The 17,845-nt window shown below is 44.8% G+C and overlaps 1 protein-coding gene across 2 annotated transcripts; it reads right to left on the bottom strand.

The window, feature by feature from the left end:
• Positions 1-5,848: 5,848 nt before the first annotated feature.
• Positions 5,849-15,895, bottom strand: TAL2 (TAL bHLH transcription factor 2). 2 transcript variants are annotated; one of them, XM_030512841.1, is made up of 2 exons: positions 15,539-15,895; positions 5,849-7,036 (listed from the first exon to the last, which is right to left on the bottom strand). In XM_030512841.1, the coding sequence occupies exon 2, from the start codon at positions 7,024-7,026 to the stop codon at positions 6,673-6,675; it is 354 nt and encodes a 117-aa protein (XP_030368701.1). In that variant the 5' UTR covers positions 7,027-7,036; positions 15,539-15,895; the 3' UTR covers positions 5,849-6,672. The 2 variants fall into 2 exon arrangements, with proteins under 2 accessions (XP_030368701.1, XP_030368702.1); XM_030512842.1 differs by lacking the exon at positions 15,539-15,895 and adding an exon at positions 8,145-8,197.
• Positions 15,896-17,845: the final 1,950 nt, after the last annotated feature.

Below are 17,845 nucleotides of genomic sequence, written 5' to 3'. Positions count from 1 at the left end.
TCTGTGCCTAAAAATGTAGGGAAAACATTTGCAGCATAGCTCAGGAGGAAGAGCCAGAATGGGCAGCTCAATCCCTTCAGCACTGAGTTATTTCAGCACGCATTCAAGTGGTGTGATCGTTTCCCACCCAAGCACGCTGTGCCAGCACCAAGAGCTTTTGGCAAGTCCAACTGCCAGGCTCACTTGCTCTGACAGGAACTCTCAACTAGCAACAGACTTTTTGCCATTCAGTCTGATAGAGATCACTGTAGAGCCTCTCAGCAGGGCCAGACATTTCCTTCCAAAACTCCTTTTAACCTACAGGCAGCAAAACGCTTCTGGTCACATTCAGCTGGCCTGAGCTTCTGTGGTTAACTATGTCTAATAGCCTTCACGTGAGGTGCTTTTAGGCACTGTAGTTTCCTCTTGAGAATCTTCAGGTCTTTCTAGTAAGTGTAAAGCTTTTTAAAGCTGGAATTTAATACTGCATAGTCTTGAGTTGGGGGAATCTACAGGTTATGTTTTGGTTGGTTGTACATCTATATATCTGAGCACAGTAATTCTCCTGTGATTTGAAGGGAGATTTAATATTGGCTGCTCTTAGCTTTTCTCAGCTCCAGGACTGACTACTGCTGTCTACCAGCTTTTGCCAAATAGAGTCACCAGGAGAAAATCAATGCTAGATGTTGTCTACACCTACAGTTGGAGGTGGAACACCTCCCTGGAGACTTGCTGACTGTGGACCATCATCCTTTAGCTTTCTATTAAGGTTTTAGTCTACCTAAGAAAGAGTGTCTTTCAAGGTGCAGAGAAGGGAATTTCAAAAAAAGTGAGGGATCTTCCCCAGCTCTGAGATACTCAGTGTTGTTCATTGTGCCCTCAGTCTGTAGTGGGACAGAACAGTGGGTGCATGGGAAGCGTCTCCTGCCCTGTGCTTGTGAATACCTCTTTGCATCACTTTCCAATAAAAGTTGGAGACTTTATGTGAGGCCCAGTGCAGTCCGTGCTGAGATCCACAGGAGTCTTACTAACTTCTTTTTGCCCTTCATCCTGCGCCACTTTTGTGCTATTTTATGGCATTGATGCTCAGCAGGGAAGAGGTACCCACAGAAAAGTTGGTTGTTCTTTGCCTCTCTTTTTGTCTTTCAGTGCCTTGGGGGAGGGGCACTTTCCAAAAGACGTTCCCAAAAGAAGCTTATCGAGGATCCTCATTTGTGCACTGTTGGGTTTGCAATCCACGGCAGCAAAACAAACCGTGGAGGGATGGGATGTGCATTTGTTTGCACACATGGAAAAGTGCTGGCGGGGAAAATACAATGGGATGAGACTAACTCTTTTTCTTTTAGAGAGAGCTGGACCAACTCAGAGTGCAATGAAAACGCTACCCATGGCTTATGGACAGAAAAATAATTAATAGATTCAGCCAGATACATGGATCAACCAGACACAGGGCAGTCTACCTCTGTAACCCAAATACTTGTTTGAGCTGATTCCTCCACCCACCTTCTCCTCTCTGATTCTCTCAGCACCTGCTGTATTAAAAATACAATTACATCCCTGAAAAGTGATGGATTTAGACTCTGTCACTTTGTCAATGACCTTTAGATTTAAGACTGGCTCCCAAATGACCCCTGCCCCACAGGTCAGTAGTTAAGTCCCCCATTCTCTCCACCTCCTTTCATCACCCAGCCTTCAAAGAACAAAAGTCAGATCTGCCTTGCTCACTCTAGCCATGGTCACTGCATATCATTCGCTAGCAGCAAAGAAATTTGTGGGAGCCAGTTAGATACTGGAAGATATGCAGCTTTAACTTCTTGCTCAGAGTCTTAGTTTGCTAAAACAACTCTGTTTTGCCATTTAATTTGGCTGGCTCACGGGATTCCTCCACTGTGCTCATTGCATCCTCCTCCTCCCTGATTCAGACTCTGTGCAACTAACAGGGCTGCTGAGTACATGCCTTACCACAAAGTCTTCCTCAGCATGGGCCACACTCCAGGAATAAACAGGGCAGCATGCAGCTCTAGGATTCCACTGTGCGAGTTCCAGTGCTAGGCACAGTATGTTCACATCAGCCAGGATTAGAATCCACTGAGTCTCATGCCAAAACCCTGATTGCAGACCTGCCCTTCCTTTAACCACAAGCTGGCCATCAGTAAGATTCATGCCCAAGACTACAGCGTCCTTGCAAGACACAGCTGCAACATATTTCTTTCCTTACCCAACACAAATATCCAACTTCAGTTACACAACGTAACCACAAAGGAGATATTGAGAAAGAGGACATGATGAACAGCAGTCTGCACAGCAGGCTTGTTTCTGGTGATGCATGGATTACTTTTAAGGACAGTATACATTGCACATCTCCTGGCATCAGTTTTGTTAGGTTGTGGTAGCTGAAGAGTGTACTCAGCTCCTAGCACCCAGTCTCTGAAGAAAGTAATCCTCATCTGACCTGAAATGTGGATGTGTATTCTTCCATTGATCCTGTTGGAAATTCCAAGTAAATGGAATGTCTTATTGGGATTTCTGCATCACGAAGGCATGGGAAGACACCTCACACCCTCTGTGCAGGTTAGGAGTACTATGGGTTGGGGGAAGCCATGACTCTTTTCACTTCACATCATGCCTTTCTGTATCAGGAGATACCAAAGATGCTTCTAGAAGATACCACCTTAGCTCATCTTCCTTGTGATACTAACAGCCATAACATCACAAAAAAAAAAAAAAAAAAACCAAAAAAAACCCATGTAAAAGGAGATAAAGTGCTATTGACACAACTCTATTTAACACTGCTAGTTACAACTAGTTACTCAGTAGGAGCCTTAAGACTACGGGCATTTTTTGTGATTTTTACTAAGATTTTGCCACTGCTACAACACATGTGAGATTTTTCCAGCCAGCTCCAAATAACTTGGTACATCTCTGGGCCACAGACCACATTATCTCACAGCACAGCACGATGTTAACATGTCTATACCATGCCCATTTCCAGAGGAGGCACAGACACATAATCCTGAGCATACTAACTAATTCGGCATTACCTGTTGTAAGCAGAGAGTCCTCTCTAAGGTGGCATCATCTTACTTAGTATAAACACATATTTTGAACTTCGCATCTGATTTCATTACATTTATATATAATTTCTTGAGATGATACCTTTCTCAGGCACATATTGTGTTGAAAACCCTCTTTTATTGTCTCATAGATCAGAGTCAGGGCTGTGAGACAACCAGTTAAGCATGAAACTGAAATTGGCCATGTGTCCCAGTGATTTCCCATCTTTTCCTCCCAGCTTTTGCATCTGTTGTCCTAGTGTTTCCTCTCCCAGCCTCATATTCAGTTGGAGATTAGGTTTTTCCCACCAGTGTTAGCCAGAAAGTGCAGCTTTACATCCTGAACTCCCCTCAACTTTGGATGAGTTTTTATATCTGAACCTGGACTCCGGTCTGAATCTGTAGGTTGTGCCTATCTGAATATCTCCAGACAATGATAGACGCAAATCAGAGTCCAAATTAATTCTTCAGGGTGACTTCTGCTTTTTAAAATGGAGTTGGTTAAAATCTTTTGAATTGTGAATATTTGGAAGACAAACCGAACAATATTGCACAATGAAATTGTATTTATCTGTCTTTTTCAAGAGCTGGTCAAAATCTCCCAAGAACGTAGATTGAAATACAATTTAACTAAAAAGTGTAAGAAATCATAGTAAGCAAAGAATTCCTGTCATTCTTCATCATCTGATAATGTTGCTTCTGACATCAAGACTACTGCGTAAGTACTGACCAGTAGAACGATCCTCTACTGGAAATTACATTGTAATGTTTTTGGTATCCTCTACCAAGTGGTATGCAAACATAAAGTCAAGTTTTAGAGAAGTTTAAAAAGACAAATATTAGTTGCTTAAATAATTTATTTGGAATATATTAGATGTTAAATAACATCATATAGCACAAAATGTGATCAGTTGCACTCTTATTTGTTCATGATCATACAGACAAGAAATCCACAAAACATGCAGAAGAAACTTGACCAAGAAAAAGTCTTTGGTAGATCTAGTGAAATACATGCTGAACATTAAAGTAGGGAACTCCTAAATTGAAAGAATAAAGAAAGTGCTGGTATGAACAAAAGCAATAACAAGAAGGGAAGCTTTTTAGGATAGAAAATATGACAAGCATATAACATTACAAAATTCCCAGGTGTTCTTTCCCCTTCCCTGGACAATAACTCTGCTCAGTGGATGGTTTAGCTTGCCTTGGAGACCTGTGTTTCCTGGGACAGCAAGTGACTGATAGACCAAATATAGCACCACCACACCACACCAGTAAGTGCTCTGATTTACTTGGACTAATTTATCCTGCTGTAACATCCAGCAAACCAACTGAAAGCTAGGAGGAGGACTTGGCTCATTACCTTTGAGGAGCTGTGCAGATTCCATTCATCAACATGAAAGTGAGCAGAGGTGGAGAGAAAGCAGTACTGATTTCGCGAACTGTGCAAGACTCTTAGTGTGTTTTCACTCAGCTGCTTGCCAGTGCAGTCCTCAGCCCTGACAGCTGAGAAAGGCAGGGATAAGCAAACTCAAGATGAGCAGTGTTCAGGAACAAAATGAAATCATTATGAACCCTCTCAGCCTTTTTTCTTTTCCTTTTCTTTGGTCAGAATCTGTCCACTGGCATGCCCGTACCTTACAGCACCAGACCTGGATGGGGTGAGCTGTGCTCCTGTCAGACCTCAGTCTTTGTCAATGCACAGGACAGTCCAATACGCACCTAGCAGAAGTCAGCCCTGGCTTCTTTGGTGCACCTGCTGGTTGGTGAGACTTTAAAAGGCAGCTCAGGGTTAGGTGCCAAATCCCCTCATGCAGAAGGGCTGTACATATTGCATGCATAAACCCTATCTCTGCTTTCTGAAGGTATTCCTGAAGGTATTACTGAATAAACAGAAACAGTGCAGGAGCATGGCAAGGCACACGTGAGCTCCATTTCCTCACCAGTGGTGAATAGTTATCTTTTCTGACATTGACAGGTACCTTGGTCCACATGGAAATCAAAAGGACCTGTGTCAGTGGGAGCAGGATCTGACCAGGAAGCAGTTCTACTTGAACCTGGTGTCATTTTTCTGTTGCTCTAGGAAGCTTTACAACTTGCATGAGCAGTCCAGGCCTTTGCTGGCACAGGTTATAACTCAATCAGGAAATTAAATTGATATGTGGGCAACAACCCACAATAGTCACCTTCATGAAACCTGTTTGCATCCTGCTTATCATCTAAACACCTACAGCATAGTGGTTGTTGTTCCCTACAGGGAACTGACCCACTGAATCAAGTGGAAGACGCTTGCACCAATTTCTTTGTCCTTGCTCCATCAACCCAATTGGGATAGTGCCCGGATGGAAGAACCTCAATTACAGTAGGTGAAAGCAGGGAGCTTAAAGGCAGCCAAGTGGGTACGCAGGCAGCATGCCCCTAGTCTTGTCCATGGTCTTGGTACCTCACCTGGGGCAGACATCAAACCAACCTCATGCAGCCCAGAACCATAGCACCAGGGGTCTTACAGATGACAGCAAGGATGCGTGTGGTTTGGTTCTGCCTCCCATGGCAGCAAAAGCAGGGCTGGTTCAGGAACTCGATGCCCAAGACCCATGGCACACGGCCCTGTGCCAAAGGGGCACCACAATGTACCAGTAGTGCATGCCCAGCACCTTCTGAGAGGCCTGGACTTGCTCCAGCTGCTTCTGCAGCCTGTCACAGGAAGGGACACTGCTCAGTGGCTTTTCCATGAAGGCTTTCACAGTGCATCATTGAGGCCTTTCTCCTGGGACCTCCCTCCCAAAGCAGGACCTCCCCCATTGCTACAGCTTTTGAAGATCAAAGACATTTAGCCATCAAACTGTTTGATGGGCTTTTAAGGCAGCTGGAGTGGAGCTGACCAGCTTCCTTCACATGCACATTGTCACTGATATGGAGGAGGTTTACTCTGCCTATTGAGCCCACTGGAACTCATCTATGACTTTGTCGTCTTATTTAAAACAAAAATTTTATTTTTGCTTTTTAATTCTGCTTTTAATTTAGTTTAATAGCATGTTGCTCTGGCACTAGGGATCATACCAGTCTAATAGAGGAAGATGTAGCCAGGCTTAAGGGCTAGGACTTACATTTACAAAAAAGAAGAATGAAACCGGAAAAAAGATTCACAGGCTCAAGAGTGAGTGCAATTATCCCCTAGAATCACTGGTGGAGGATTGTGGCAAGTATCACACCTCTCAAAATTTTGCACTACCTAAGCCAGATGTCTGTCCTGGACAAATTTTGCAATGCAGTTGTAATTCGTGAACTCATTAGTGTTTTCTTGAAATAGCATGGCAGAATAGAATAATCTCTTTCCCTCCCAGAAACACCAGATGAATTTCTATGGTCTGATTTATGGATTTGATCAGGGCACAAAGCCCTTCTGTCTTGGTCTCTGCTTCAGTGAGTCCTTCCAAATTGCCAGGGGCTGCAAGTTGTCTGTCTGGTCCTCCAAGTTGTTGGCTGACCAAGGTTTTCCTTTCCTATTAAATAAAAATGTATACCAAATAAGCCAGTAATAAATATAAATAAATAATCACAATCCATAGAGGAGCAACACACAGATTCTGCAAAAAGAGGGGGACTATCAGACTAATATAAAGACTGCACATCTCATTGTCTGCTAGAGAGATGGCGTCTCTGACCAACACCCTGCTCTATTGCTGCTCGTGGCAGGAGAGGAGACACCACAGTTTTCAATCAGTGTCAGCTCCTCCGCGTTTTGCAAGTGTGGGGCTTGCTGGAAGAAGCCCAGGATGCTGCCCCGTGCTGCCACTGCTGTCTGTTGCAGGCCTGGCTCTCCCAGAACTTTGACAAGGAAGTTGATGTATCTCATAGCTAACCGGAGTGTGTCATTCTTGCTCAGTTTTTTGTCTGGCGGGTGGGTGGGAATGAGCTTCCTCAACTTGGCAAAGGCACTGTTGACATTTTGCTGCCTCCATCGCTCCCTGGTGTTGGTGAAGATCTTTCTTGTCATTCTTAATGTCCTGCAAAGCAAAGGAGATGGTGAGTGAATGCTAGATAGCCCTGGCTTTCACACAGGCTGCTGCTCTGGGCCAGCAGCAAGCACACAGTGGTGTTGCTAGGCATTTCTAATTTTTGCCCTCTGTGGCTGATTCCCTTGTCCTACATGTCCTGTACAGATTCACCCTAATTCCTAAAGTCATCTCCCCATTCACAGCCATAATCATAATCATTGCCACTGCAAACAGATGCCAGAGTCCAGTAAGGACTTCACAAAGGAGTAAATAGAGTTTAATTTCCATTAAACAACCATTTAGGACTGGTTGAGAGTTCCCTTGCAGCAGAATTTCCAATGCCAATGCATTAGTCATCCTATTTAGGCTGCATGAGGGACACCCAGATGCTTTTTATGGGGGAAGGCAGGCAGGCCCAGGGCAGAACACATCCATGCTTTCTCAGCCCCAGCTCACACCTTGGGGAATACTCCCAGCTGGCCCTCACTTGGTGACTCCTGACTGGAGATTCATCATGGGCCTTCCGTGAGCAGACAGCCAACACTACAGTCACGTGCGATTATAGTTATCTCAGGAGAATTATCCAGGGAAGGAACAGTGTGGTTCCTTGCCCATCCCACACTGACTGCTCACTGCTTGTGGCAGAGGTCTATGGTCTGATCCATTCAGGCTTCTGTTTTAGCCCCTGAGAGCTGTCAGGACTAAGCCACAAGTGCCATGAGTGCAGGCTGCAGAGGGAAACTGCGATTCCTACAAAACTTACAGTCATCCCAGCCAAAATTCCTACATAAGGTGTTACCTGTCCATCCCGCCCACAGAGACAAGCAGCAAAAGGAACACAGTGCCCAGAGCAGACCTGGCAACAGAAGAGCACTGTGCAAGGGGTGCGCAGTAATTTTACAAGCCATTTACCAGAAAGGTTATCAAAAGTGCTTGGGGTTGCCCTAACCCTATTCCCACCGCCACTGAAAAATCTTCCCTTCTCTCCCACAGCTCTGCAGGAGACACTCACTTCTCCATTTCTGAAGCTGCTTTTTATGCCAATGGCACAGAGACAGTTGGGGTATGGAAAAAGTAGCTGCAGCCAAGAGACTAAAGGACAAATGTTTCCACTTACCCTCTTAAGCATGTGAAAACCTCAGCTTTTTATATTCATTGGCAAACCCATCCTCGCAGCAGTCCCACAGGGGACTAAGGAGCAGAGGGGATAGCACTCTTCACCCTCAGAAAGAGGAAGCTTTGGGTGACAGCACAGCTGTGATCCCATGTCCATGTGAAGCAGCCTCACACCATGCAGGACGCTCAGGCTTCACCAAAACACATGTTAGTAGTCCGGGTGAATAAAGAAATCCCACTGTGACTCAGAGGTTAATTGGGGTGCTTTTGCAGAGAGACAAGACATGCATGGCAGGCAGGGAATTTCTATCCCAGGTCCTTCAAGACCCAGTCCAGCACTGATTACAAATCACCAGGGAAACACAATTACAGTGTTGTAAATTATGTCAGAGCCATGTCCAGAGACCTTGGTCAGAGATGCTGCTAATACAGATGCACCCATGTGTACTATATACGGCTATGCTCATGCTGCCCATACTTTGCAGGCTCTTCTAGGCTGCAGACCTTACAGAACTAACACATTTATATTTTGATAGAAGTCTGAAATCACTGCCATGCCCAGTTGTCTACTCTGCCCTCAGGAGTTGAGAAAATTGTCCCATCAAAATGCCCTGCTTCATGAGTGGCTCATTTAAAACACAAACACTCATATTTCAGGTTGCTGAAAGTTTTTAATGTTTTTTGTAGACTTACATTGAGACTCATTGCTTGATCCAAAGGGGGATTGTTTTGTTGTTTGTTTGGTTTTGGTTTTTTTTTTTTGTTTATTCTCCTACTCCATGTATTACTTTTAGTTTGTGCTATGGGAACAAATCTCCTTGGTGCTTTGCACCTACCTGGAACAGCTAGCATGTACCCTTTTTTACAAGAACACTGCCATATTGGTGGTATGGATTTTAAGCAGTGTCTTCCAGTGCTCCCCTGTACTGTGGCATGTTCACTCCTGAAGGTAAAACTTTTACTTTTACAGCTTTATTCTTCCAAGCAGCTGCTTGGATCCATGCAAAATTCAGTGTGCCACCTGTTTCTCTCCCTCTTCTGTTTTTGGTGTTTGTTTCTTTTTTTTAAGACAAATTTATCCGAGTGCAAAGGCAGGTTTTTCTTATAACATAGGGAAAGTTATTTGGGCTTCCTTATTTCTTCTAATGGGTCAGGTGGATTGTATTTTGCCAGGCTTTTCAGTCTCTGCACTATAATTCTGTTATGTGGGTCCAGGTTGCTGGATACCTCTTTACGCCTCAGCTACAAATACCAAGAGGGTCTGCTTCTTCTCTTTCTCCTCCTGCACACAGTCCCCAGCACAGCACTCCAGGAAAGCTGGTTAGCATCCAGCCCTGGTGCTGTGAACATGTCATCTTGACCTGTTAGTAGTATTATTGATGGAAAAATAACCCCAGCCTACTACTTCACATCACACTTTCTTTGTCTCTCTTCTCCTCCCTTTGGAAAGGACAATACTGCATTTGTGGTCACAAGCCTTGTCAGCAAACATATGCCTTTGTGAGACCAGCTCATGCTTTACACTTTAAAAACGTGTGTTTGTATTTCTGACATTCATTCAAGCTCAGTAAACAACAGCTCCTTCCCTCTCCCAGTGCCCCCCCCTGCCCTGATAGCTCTACAGCTAGCTTCATTTCACGTGTAATCCACCTCTGTACATCTCTCCACCTTACATTCCTCTCTCCTTTCCCCCTTTACTGGTGCAGATTTCCTGTTGTTGTGCTCAGTTTCAGCTAGAAACATAACAGAAAAGCAAGCTTTGTCCAGTCCTGCGGTAATTGCAATGTTTCAGCACAGCTTCTTTTCTCATATAGTCACCAACACATCCCTCGAGTTTTCTGTAAACACAACGCCTTCCAGTTAAAATGCAGTCAGTTTGCTGACAGGGGATCTGATTTCCATTCCCTTTGTCTCATTCCCTTCCTCCTCTTCCCGCCTTCTCTCCAACACTCCCCACCAGGCTTGGCTTTCATTATGATATTACTTGCAGCTTCAGGTCTTTGCTGATGTTGCACATCTGAGCAATGTATTCTTTAGCTTTCTCTGGTGCACTGTATAAAATATGTATTGTCTAGTGGCTGCATGCAGCTTATATCCCTCTGGTCCATTTTAAATTTGTGCAGAAATCACGTGTTTGTACATATCATGGACAAGACAAATTGCAGTAATCTGTAAGCCTGGATTCTCTGCTTTCTGGTCAGCTTTCTTACCGCAGGTTAACAGCCCCACATTTAGCTGGCAATAAAGAATCCCAGGAAGACAGCAGCTTAAATTCAAGAGGATTAATTCTGCTCTCAGGAATGTGGATCTGGAAGGTTACACCATTTTCACCGGAAGAATTACTCTGCAGGGCAAAATGGACAGGATTTAACACAGATCAAGAAGATACCGCGTCCAGAAGGAGTAGGTAAGTGCAGTTTCATGAGCTGAGATCCACACCTGCAGTGTGTAAAGAGAATTGTGCAAACAAATAATCCAGCCCAGCAGCAAATCTGCTCCAACAGCCAGAAAGAGAAAAAACAAACCACCACCCCCCACCAGTTAAGTGAAGCTCTTGCCACCCCCCTGCCTACCCATTTGAACAATATAAGAATAGGGGAGAGAAAAATACTGCCTGTGGTTAATGTGGCCACAAGTGTCACCAGACAAAAGGCTAAACAATAGAAAACATGAAGATCTCTCCTTCAGTAGCAGCAGTTCTCACAGCCTCTCTATGTGAAAGCCATTCAGGCAGTTCAGGCAGCAGCAGCCGAGCAGCTTCGGCACAAAGCACCATCTCTGCTAGGACATTCCCCAGCAAATGGCCCCTGAGCCAGCGGTTAATGTCTGAGGGCTGGCAAGGGACTCTCCAGGAGCCCAGCACTCAGTCATAATTAGCAGGCTGCTATTAACTAAAGATCTTGGATGAGAAAGTTCCTCCCTCAAGTTATACCTTTGACCTCGGTGAAGTTAAATCCATGTTGAAACTGGCCACTGGAGACCTACTTCTGCAAATCTTAATCAAACAGCAGATGCCTGCTGCTAGCAAGAATTGGAGTGCTTCTAGTAAACCTGCAGTGCCACACTGTCACTCCACAGGGGAAACCCAGTGGCCACTAATATTGGTTATTTAACACATTGCATTGGATTTTGTGCAGTCCCCTCAGCCCTTAAGTAAATGGCAACAGAAGAGCAGATGGTGTCTGTTCCCTGTATCAGGCAGGTGCTTGTGAGCCTGGTCTACCACGGGGAGCAAAGATTCCCCAGCTATCAATCCTCTCTGCTGTGCTTTGTTCGCTTTACATCAGCATGATCTGGAGAAGAGGAGAAAGAGGAAGCTCACTGTTTCCCTCTTCAGTTTCATGGGAGCATGGGACTCCGCTCCACGCAGAGGGCGAGACTGAGCATGGATGTCACAATGCATTTCACTGCCTATCCGTAACTTGTGACTTTTCTTTTTCCCCACCACCTAGGAGGAATAAACTGAAACTCTTCGCAGCTGAACCATACTTTGTTTTGCTGCACGGTTGCTTGGATTGCAAGGACTTCCTTTGGGTTGGGAAGAGAGATAAGAGGAGAGGGGACAATGCATCTCAGCTTGACAGGTTACAAGAGGAGCAGTACACCTCTAGGTACAGGCTCTTCCCTCCCAGCTTTCCTCAGCCCCCTTTCTCCACCGCTGCCTCCCTGTACCTCAGCACTATAGCTCTCCCAGGTGTCTCCCGCCTGAAATCCCACGGGTGTGCTGGTGGACAAGGACACAGAGAGCACAGTGCAGTGAGCCGAACAGTGGGCTGGCAACCAGGGAATTTAACTTCTGTCCTCATTTCTGCTATTCCTTTGCCTCAGGCAAATTCCTTTCCTCTGTGGCACCTCAGTATCCCTTCTGCCTGTAATTAGTTTGTTTCAGTTGCGAGGTTTGTGGAAAGTGTGTGTGTGTGTGTGTGTGTGTGTGTGTGTGTGTGTGTGTGTGTGTGTGTGTCTCTGTGTGTCTGTGTCTGTCTGCGTGTGTGTGCGCCTGTGTCTGCATGTTTGCTAGGTGCTGCGTTTGTGTAAGGAAAGAGAAGAGCCTCTCCCAGCTCTCGCAGGACAATTCCTAACAACAGCAGTGAGCTTCATTTCATTTCAAATAAGATGTGGGAAGAGGAACTACTTTGGGAGTAAACAAGGGCTCCTTTCACTGCCTCATGCCTCTGTTGGGAGTGTTACCTGACAATCAAACCACAGTACAAAGCATAGCAGAGCAGCAAAAGTGCTATAAAAACCAGTCAGCACTGACACAGTGATTTATTTTTTTCAGAGTCTGTAAATCTGGGACAAAATGCACATAGAGGAATCTCTGCTTCTGGGAGCCCTCCTGCCTAAGGGCAGCGTTTAGAGAAACTCACAGCTACACAGTACTCTTGTTGAACTTTTAAAAAAAAGAAATCACTAGAGTCTTCAAAAGCGACTGTGTGAAGGTCTCAGGCTCAAGTCAGTCTTCATGTTTGGGGATACTAGTCTATATGTGATCACAGTTTCAGAAGGCAAGTCTTTCACCTGACCCAGTGTTGCCCCTGGGTTGCTTAGCTTTGCAATCTGGTTGCGCTTCTAGAGGGTGCAGATCTTCACCCTACTGGGGGAGAGAGCTTGCTGCTGCTTGAGAAATCAGCCTAGCCTGCACGCTTCATAACTCAAACACCCTGGCATCGTACCCTGCAGGGCTGCCTCGGGAAAGGTAGGTCTGTAAAGCAATGGGCTGCCACCCAGCAGGCATTTGGGAGAGCACAAAATGTGTGGTTAAGAACTTACCAATACTGATGAAGATGTTTACTCAAAGAATGGTTTACTCTGCACATGGGACCGGTTTTGTTTGTTGGTTGGTTTCCCTGTGGCCCCTCTCTTGTCAATACTTTCTATGTTCCTTTGCAATAAAGTCAAATTATACCACTGTTCCATGCAAAACAAAGAACCCACCCATGGGCTACAATAGCTTTTGCTAGATGGAGGCCTAGTGTATTGGCATGGACATGGCAGCTTGCAAAGCCGAGAGAAGAACACTCTGCCAGGAGGTTTAGCCTTTATTTGCTAAACTTGCACTTGTGCTATTTTCTGTTCTAGGATATCCAAGAGTCTTCCTTGGAAAAGTGCTTCACTGTCCTCCTGGTGCCTCCTCCAGTAAGGCTGTCTTGTGTCAAAGTCTCAGCTACAGTTCCAGTTGGTTTCCTTTAAGAACATTCTCTGCCAAATTAACTTCCCAAATACTTCACACAGACACTATCCCTGTGCTTCAGGTTAATGCAGAGAAGAAAATCAGCTTGGTGGTCTTCAGGGAGTTCTTCAGGGACTCCCTTTTTTCCAGACCCTGTGTGCAAAACCTTGTTCTACACGGATGTTTATTCTCTCCCACACCTTGTTACAGCACTCATTCCTGCACACTCCTCTATGCACCTGCCACTGTGAGGCAGTAAGGTAGCTGTTAATAGCAGAAAAATGTCCATTTGCTTTGACTCTCTTGCCTTGCCTGCATATGTAGAAAAGCTCACATCCTCCTTACTGAAAGCTTGTCATGTAAAGAAGGAGGGGGGAACAGATGCTGTGTGTCTTACGACTTGGCAAACACTAGTCTGCAGCAGCTCATGCTGTTACAGGAGCTGTTAGGGGCAGAAAAGGGAAAATTCCGTGCTGCAAGGGACATTGCATCGGGGGGAAGATATATCTCATACTATATTTGGATATGACCCCCAGAGAACGTTTGCTTTTGCATTTTATCCAGGCCTGCTCTGAGGCTGACACCAAATCTCTCTGACTTCACCCGAAGCAAGGCTGAAAGTCTGATAGCATCCTGATAGTGGCGTGCAATGCCCTGTTTTCCTATCAAACACAAGTTAAAACCAGTCTACTGACCACCATGCCATCACCCCAGGAACTAACTGGGTCTACTGTGCCTAAGACTAGAAGTCACCATAAACACAGAGAAACAAAACCACCACAGCAAATTGTAACTTCCAAAAGTGTGATACGAACCACTGCAAGACAAGGACCACAATCCCGTTTTCCCCTAAATATCATGCTGCTCACCTCCATGAGACTACAGCTGATAGAAAGATCAAAATGAAGATTATCTCTGCCTCAACCACATTTTCTTGGGCACCTGCATTTGATCCCCAAGCCTCCTACCTGGCATGCTGACTCTGTAAGCACTGAATTTCTTGCTCATATCACAGCTACTAATGATTTATGTAAACAGGCAGTAAAATCAAGCTGCATTTATTTTAGTTACTTTTTGTGAAATTATATAGAAATGGATGGTGGGAAAAGGTTTTAAAATCAAATATCATCCTATACTCTTATATGGAAGTCATGAATGCTAGAGATAGCTACTTCAGAAAAAATGCTTGTTTTATTAACTTTCTCAGGCAAATACAGTTTTATGTAGAAGGCTAGTCCTGGAAATATAAACATGTTCTAGACTGGCAGTTTCAAAAGGTGGGATTTTTTACAAATCTGAGAGTTATTAATATTTGCCAGCAGAAATGAAATTCCTAAGCTTTTCCTCCTAAGTGAACTGTTGAACTGAGGAAAATTCAAATATCTATGTATTTTACATACACATCAGCTGTAAGACAACCAATGAAGTAATGGGAATATTTTTAAATGTGAGGATTGGAATTTAAACCTATTTCTTTACATCTTTACCTGTTGACACTGTCATAGGATTTCTACACACTCTAGTGCATAAGCATACAGTAAAGTCTAACAAATGCATAATTATCTATGCTTTTGTGAATGATTTGTTCTAATTATCAAACACCATTGGAGAATTCTGTTAAGTTTTAGTTCTAAACTCAGAAAGTCTATGATACTTTATGTAACCATTCTGCACCAGTGCAATAACTCTAATTTACAGCACTTTGTGGTGGTATAAATGAGTTTGCCTTGTGTGTAATTGCACAGTTATGATGTAAGAAAATTTAGGAGTAGTAGGAACAGTGATTTAATATCACATTAGTTTGCTCCACATCTGAGCGTCAACATTTCTTTCCAAAGCAGTAAAACCAACTAATCATTTCTCTCAGCGTGATGTCCGATTCACTGAGTCTCTGTGGGGATGCTAAGAATTTGACAAGTCCAGGCACAAAAACAGACAACAAGTTTACTTTGCTTGATTAAACACAGTCACCCACAGTGGCGATTTCTGCAACTATTCTGTTTGTCAGACCAGGTGCCTTACTCTTGGCTTTTTAATGACAAGATCTAGAGGTGTCATGATAAGAGTTAAAAATCCAGCAGATGGTAAAAGGCTATTGCAGAAATTCCTTCCTTTAAAGATATTCCCTGCCCCAAGAGGAAACTCTGGCATTCCTAAGAAAGTTGCAAGGTAAGCCCAAAACAGGGGAGGCAACACTGTAAAGAGAAGAGACCATTGTCACTTACTTTTCTGGTCACAGGTGCTTGTGCCTCTTGAGACCTGGTCACCAGGCAAACAGACAGCAAGATCGGACACTTCCTATTTTTCTTTCCTGGTGGTTCTCACAGATCCTGGCCGCAGAGCCTGTTGTCGCTGGAGTCAGCCTAGCGCGGGTCCTGGCTGCCTCATTTATAGAGTAGCAGGTCCTTTGTCTGGCGCGTGTCACCACTAGTCCTGGCAATCCAGGGAGCTTGTTTTGCATCTCCCAGGAGATTCTCTCTATCCTGCCTTTTCTCTCCTCACCCTCTGCCCTTTCCTGGGGCTGGTAGTTCTTACTAGCCTTAGAGGGACTCTGGATAAGGAAAGGATGGAAACTGCTTGTGGCAAGGATCTAATTTTTCTCTTTCCTTTTTTTTTTTTTTTCCTTTGGGTTTTTCCTGGGTTTGGGGGTTTTTTTGTTTTTGTTTTTGGTATTTTTGTAGTTTGGCTTTTTTTTTTTTTTTTTTTAAGGTAAAATTAAATTTAGTCAGCTCTAAGCATGTAAATGTTTCCAGAAACAGAGATGCAGTGCTTATTCAAAAGCCAGTTTCAACATGACTCAGCACTGAGGAAGAGGCTGGTTGTATTTATTGTATTCCTAAGCAGAGGATTCCCTCTCTGCTCTGACAGCAAGTGCGGTGAGGCTGTGGGGGTGACCATGTGCAGGCAAATCAATCCTGCCTTTTTGGTGAATCAATCCTCACTTTTTGGTGAAAGCTCCTTTTCACTTAGGGACACAGATGGCACCTTCTGCAGCTGCAGTCTCAGTGCTTTCCCAAGCCTTGTGCTGGCCTGACTCTGTGTTACAGCAGGAGGCTGCAGGTATGAATTTGCATGTGGGCCAGCTTGCCCTTCACTTTGGGGCCCATGCTCTCTGGTTGCCCAGAGTGGTGGTAGATACCCCATCCCTGGAAATATTCAAGGTCAGGTTGGATGGGGTTCTGAGCAACCCGATCTAGTTGAAGATGTTCCTGTTCATTCCAGGGGAGTTGGACTGGATGATCTTTAGTAGTCCCTTCCAACCCAAGGTATTCTATGTATTTATGAAAATGGTCGCAAAATTGCCCCAGGCACAAGTGAATGAGGACATAGCCTTGCTACAAACATACAAAGCCTTTGGGACCCATGTGACCTCATCTGCATTTACATCCACTTCTCCATTAGGTGATGGGAGTTTACTTTGGGTGGAGGTGAGAGTAAATAGGGAGAACAAGAGCAAGATACCTACTTAGGCACTGGAAGCAACAGGCTACTACAGGGGAACAAGGGATGGGGAAGGAGAAACACCAATTAATTACTCCACTACAGTCATGGGGCAGGAAAACACCTGCATCTAGGACAGATAAGGGAGCTTTAAGCACACTCCACTGCTTTCCTCTGCCATGCCTAAAGAAAGCTCAGCTCTCACCCAGACCACCTCACCTCAAAACTGCAAGCTGGCTAGGTAGCACTCACCTACTGGGTTTTCAAAGGCACTGCAAATGTTTCAGTTAACATGATTGCCCCTATAATTATTAGCAATGCAGCGGTGGAATGATGTGGTTGCTCTCCGGAGAGAACGAGCCCCAGATTCCTGCTGGGGCAAGTCATTCCCCGCAGAGCTCGACTGAAGGTTCAGCCCTTTCACACAGTAAATTAACAGCGGCACTACAGCCTGAAAGCTGTGTCAACCGCTTCATTTAGCACAAGTGTTATGTTAACTAAAGGCCCTATTCCAGAGGGGCCTTTGGCCTCACAGAAGCCTAATTTCCATGTAATTTACATTGGAAAGTTGCAGAGAGCCCCTCCACTCTGTTACATCCTCCAAACCATTATTTACCCAAAATCTGCCTGAGAATCTCCAGCCAGCATACAGCGGTAGGGAAGAGGGCTTGCCAGTTTAGGAAAGTGAGAGAGCTCTTTAACTGCTTGGATACTTCATTGCCTAGGGCTTTCAAAACCTGGCCAGATGAAGCATTGTAAAATACACAGCCAGAAAAGTGTCTGTCCTTGCAGGAACTGGGTCTGCATGGCCTGCTATTCATTGTCATTCACTTATCTATGCAAGAGCGCAGGATTCTGCTCCTGTTGCTGTCAGATGCATGCCCCTCCAGCAGCAGGCTTATGGTGAGAAACCTGGCTCACTGGGAAAACACAGAGAAGAAGGGACATCCTAGCCCCATCCCATGTACTTCAGAAAAGCCAACACCACATCTGTGATGTGATCTGAGGTGGCACAGGGATGCTGACTTCTACACCAACTTTAAGGGTCTTTTGCACCCTGTCAGATTGCTTTTGAAGGGGTCAAGCATGAG

Source organism: Strigops habroptila, chromosome Z (assembly GCF_004027225.2).
Source record: "Strigops habroptila isolate Jane chromosome Z, bStrHab1.2.pri, whole genome shotgun sequence".
NCBI classification, from domain to species: domain Eukaryota; kingdom Metazoa; phylum Chordata; class Aves; order Psittaciformes; family Psittacidae; genus Strigops; species Strigops habroptila.
This window is presented reverse-complemented; position numbering and strand designations above follow the sequence as displayed.

What these genes read in the sequence shown, in the direction of transcription:
- TAL2 (XM_030512841.1), bottom strand. Translation starts at nt 7,026, where the DNA reads ATGACAAGAAAGATCTTCACCAACACCAGGGAGCGATGGAGGCAGCAA.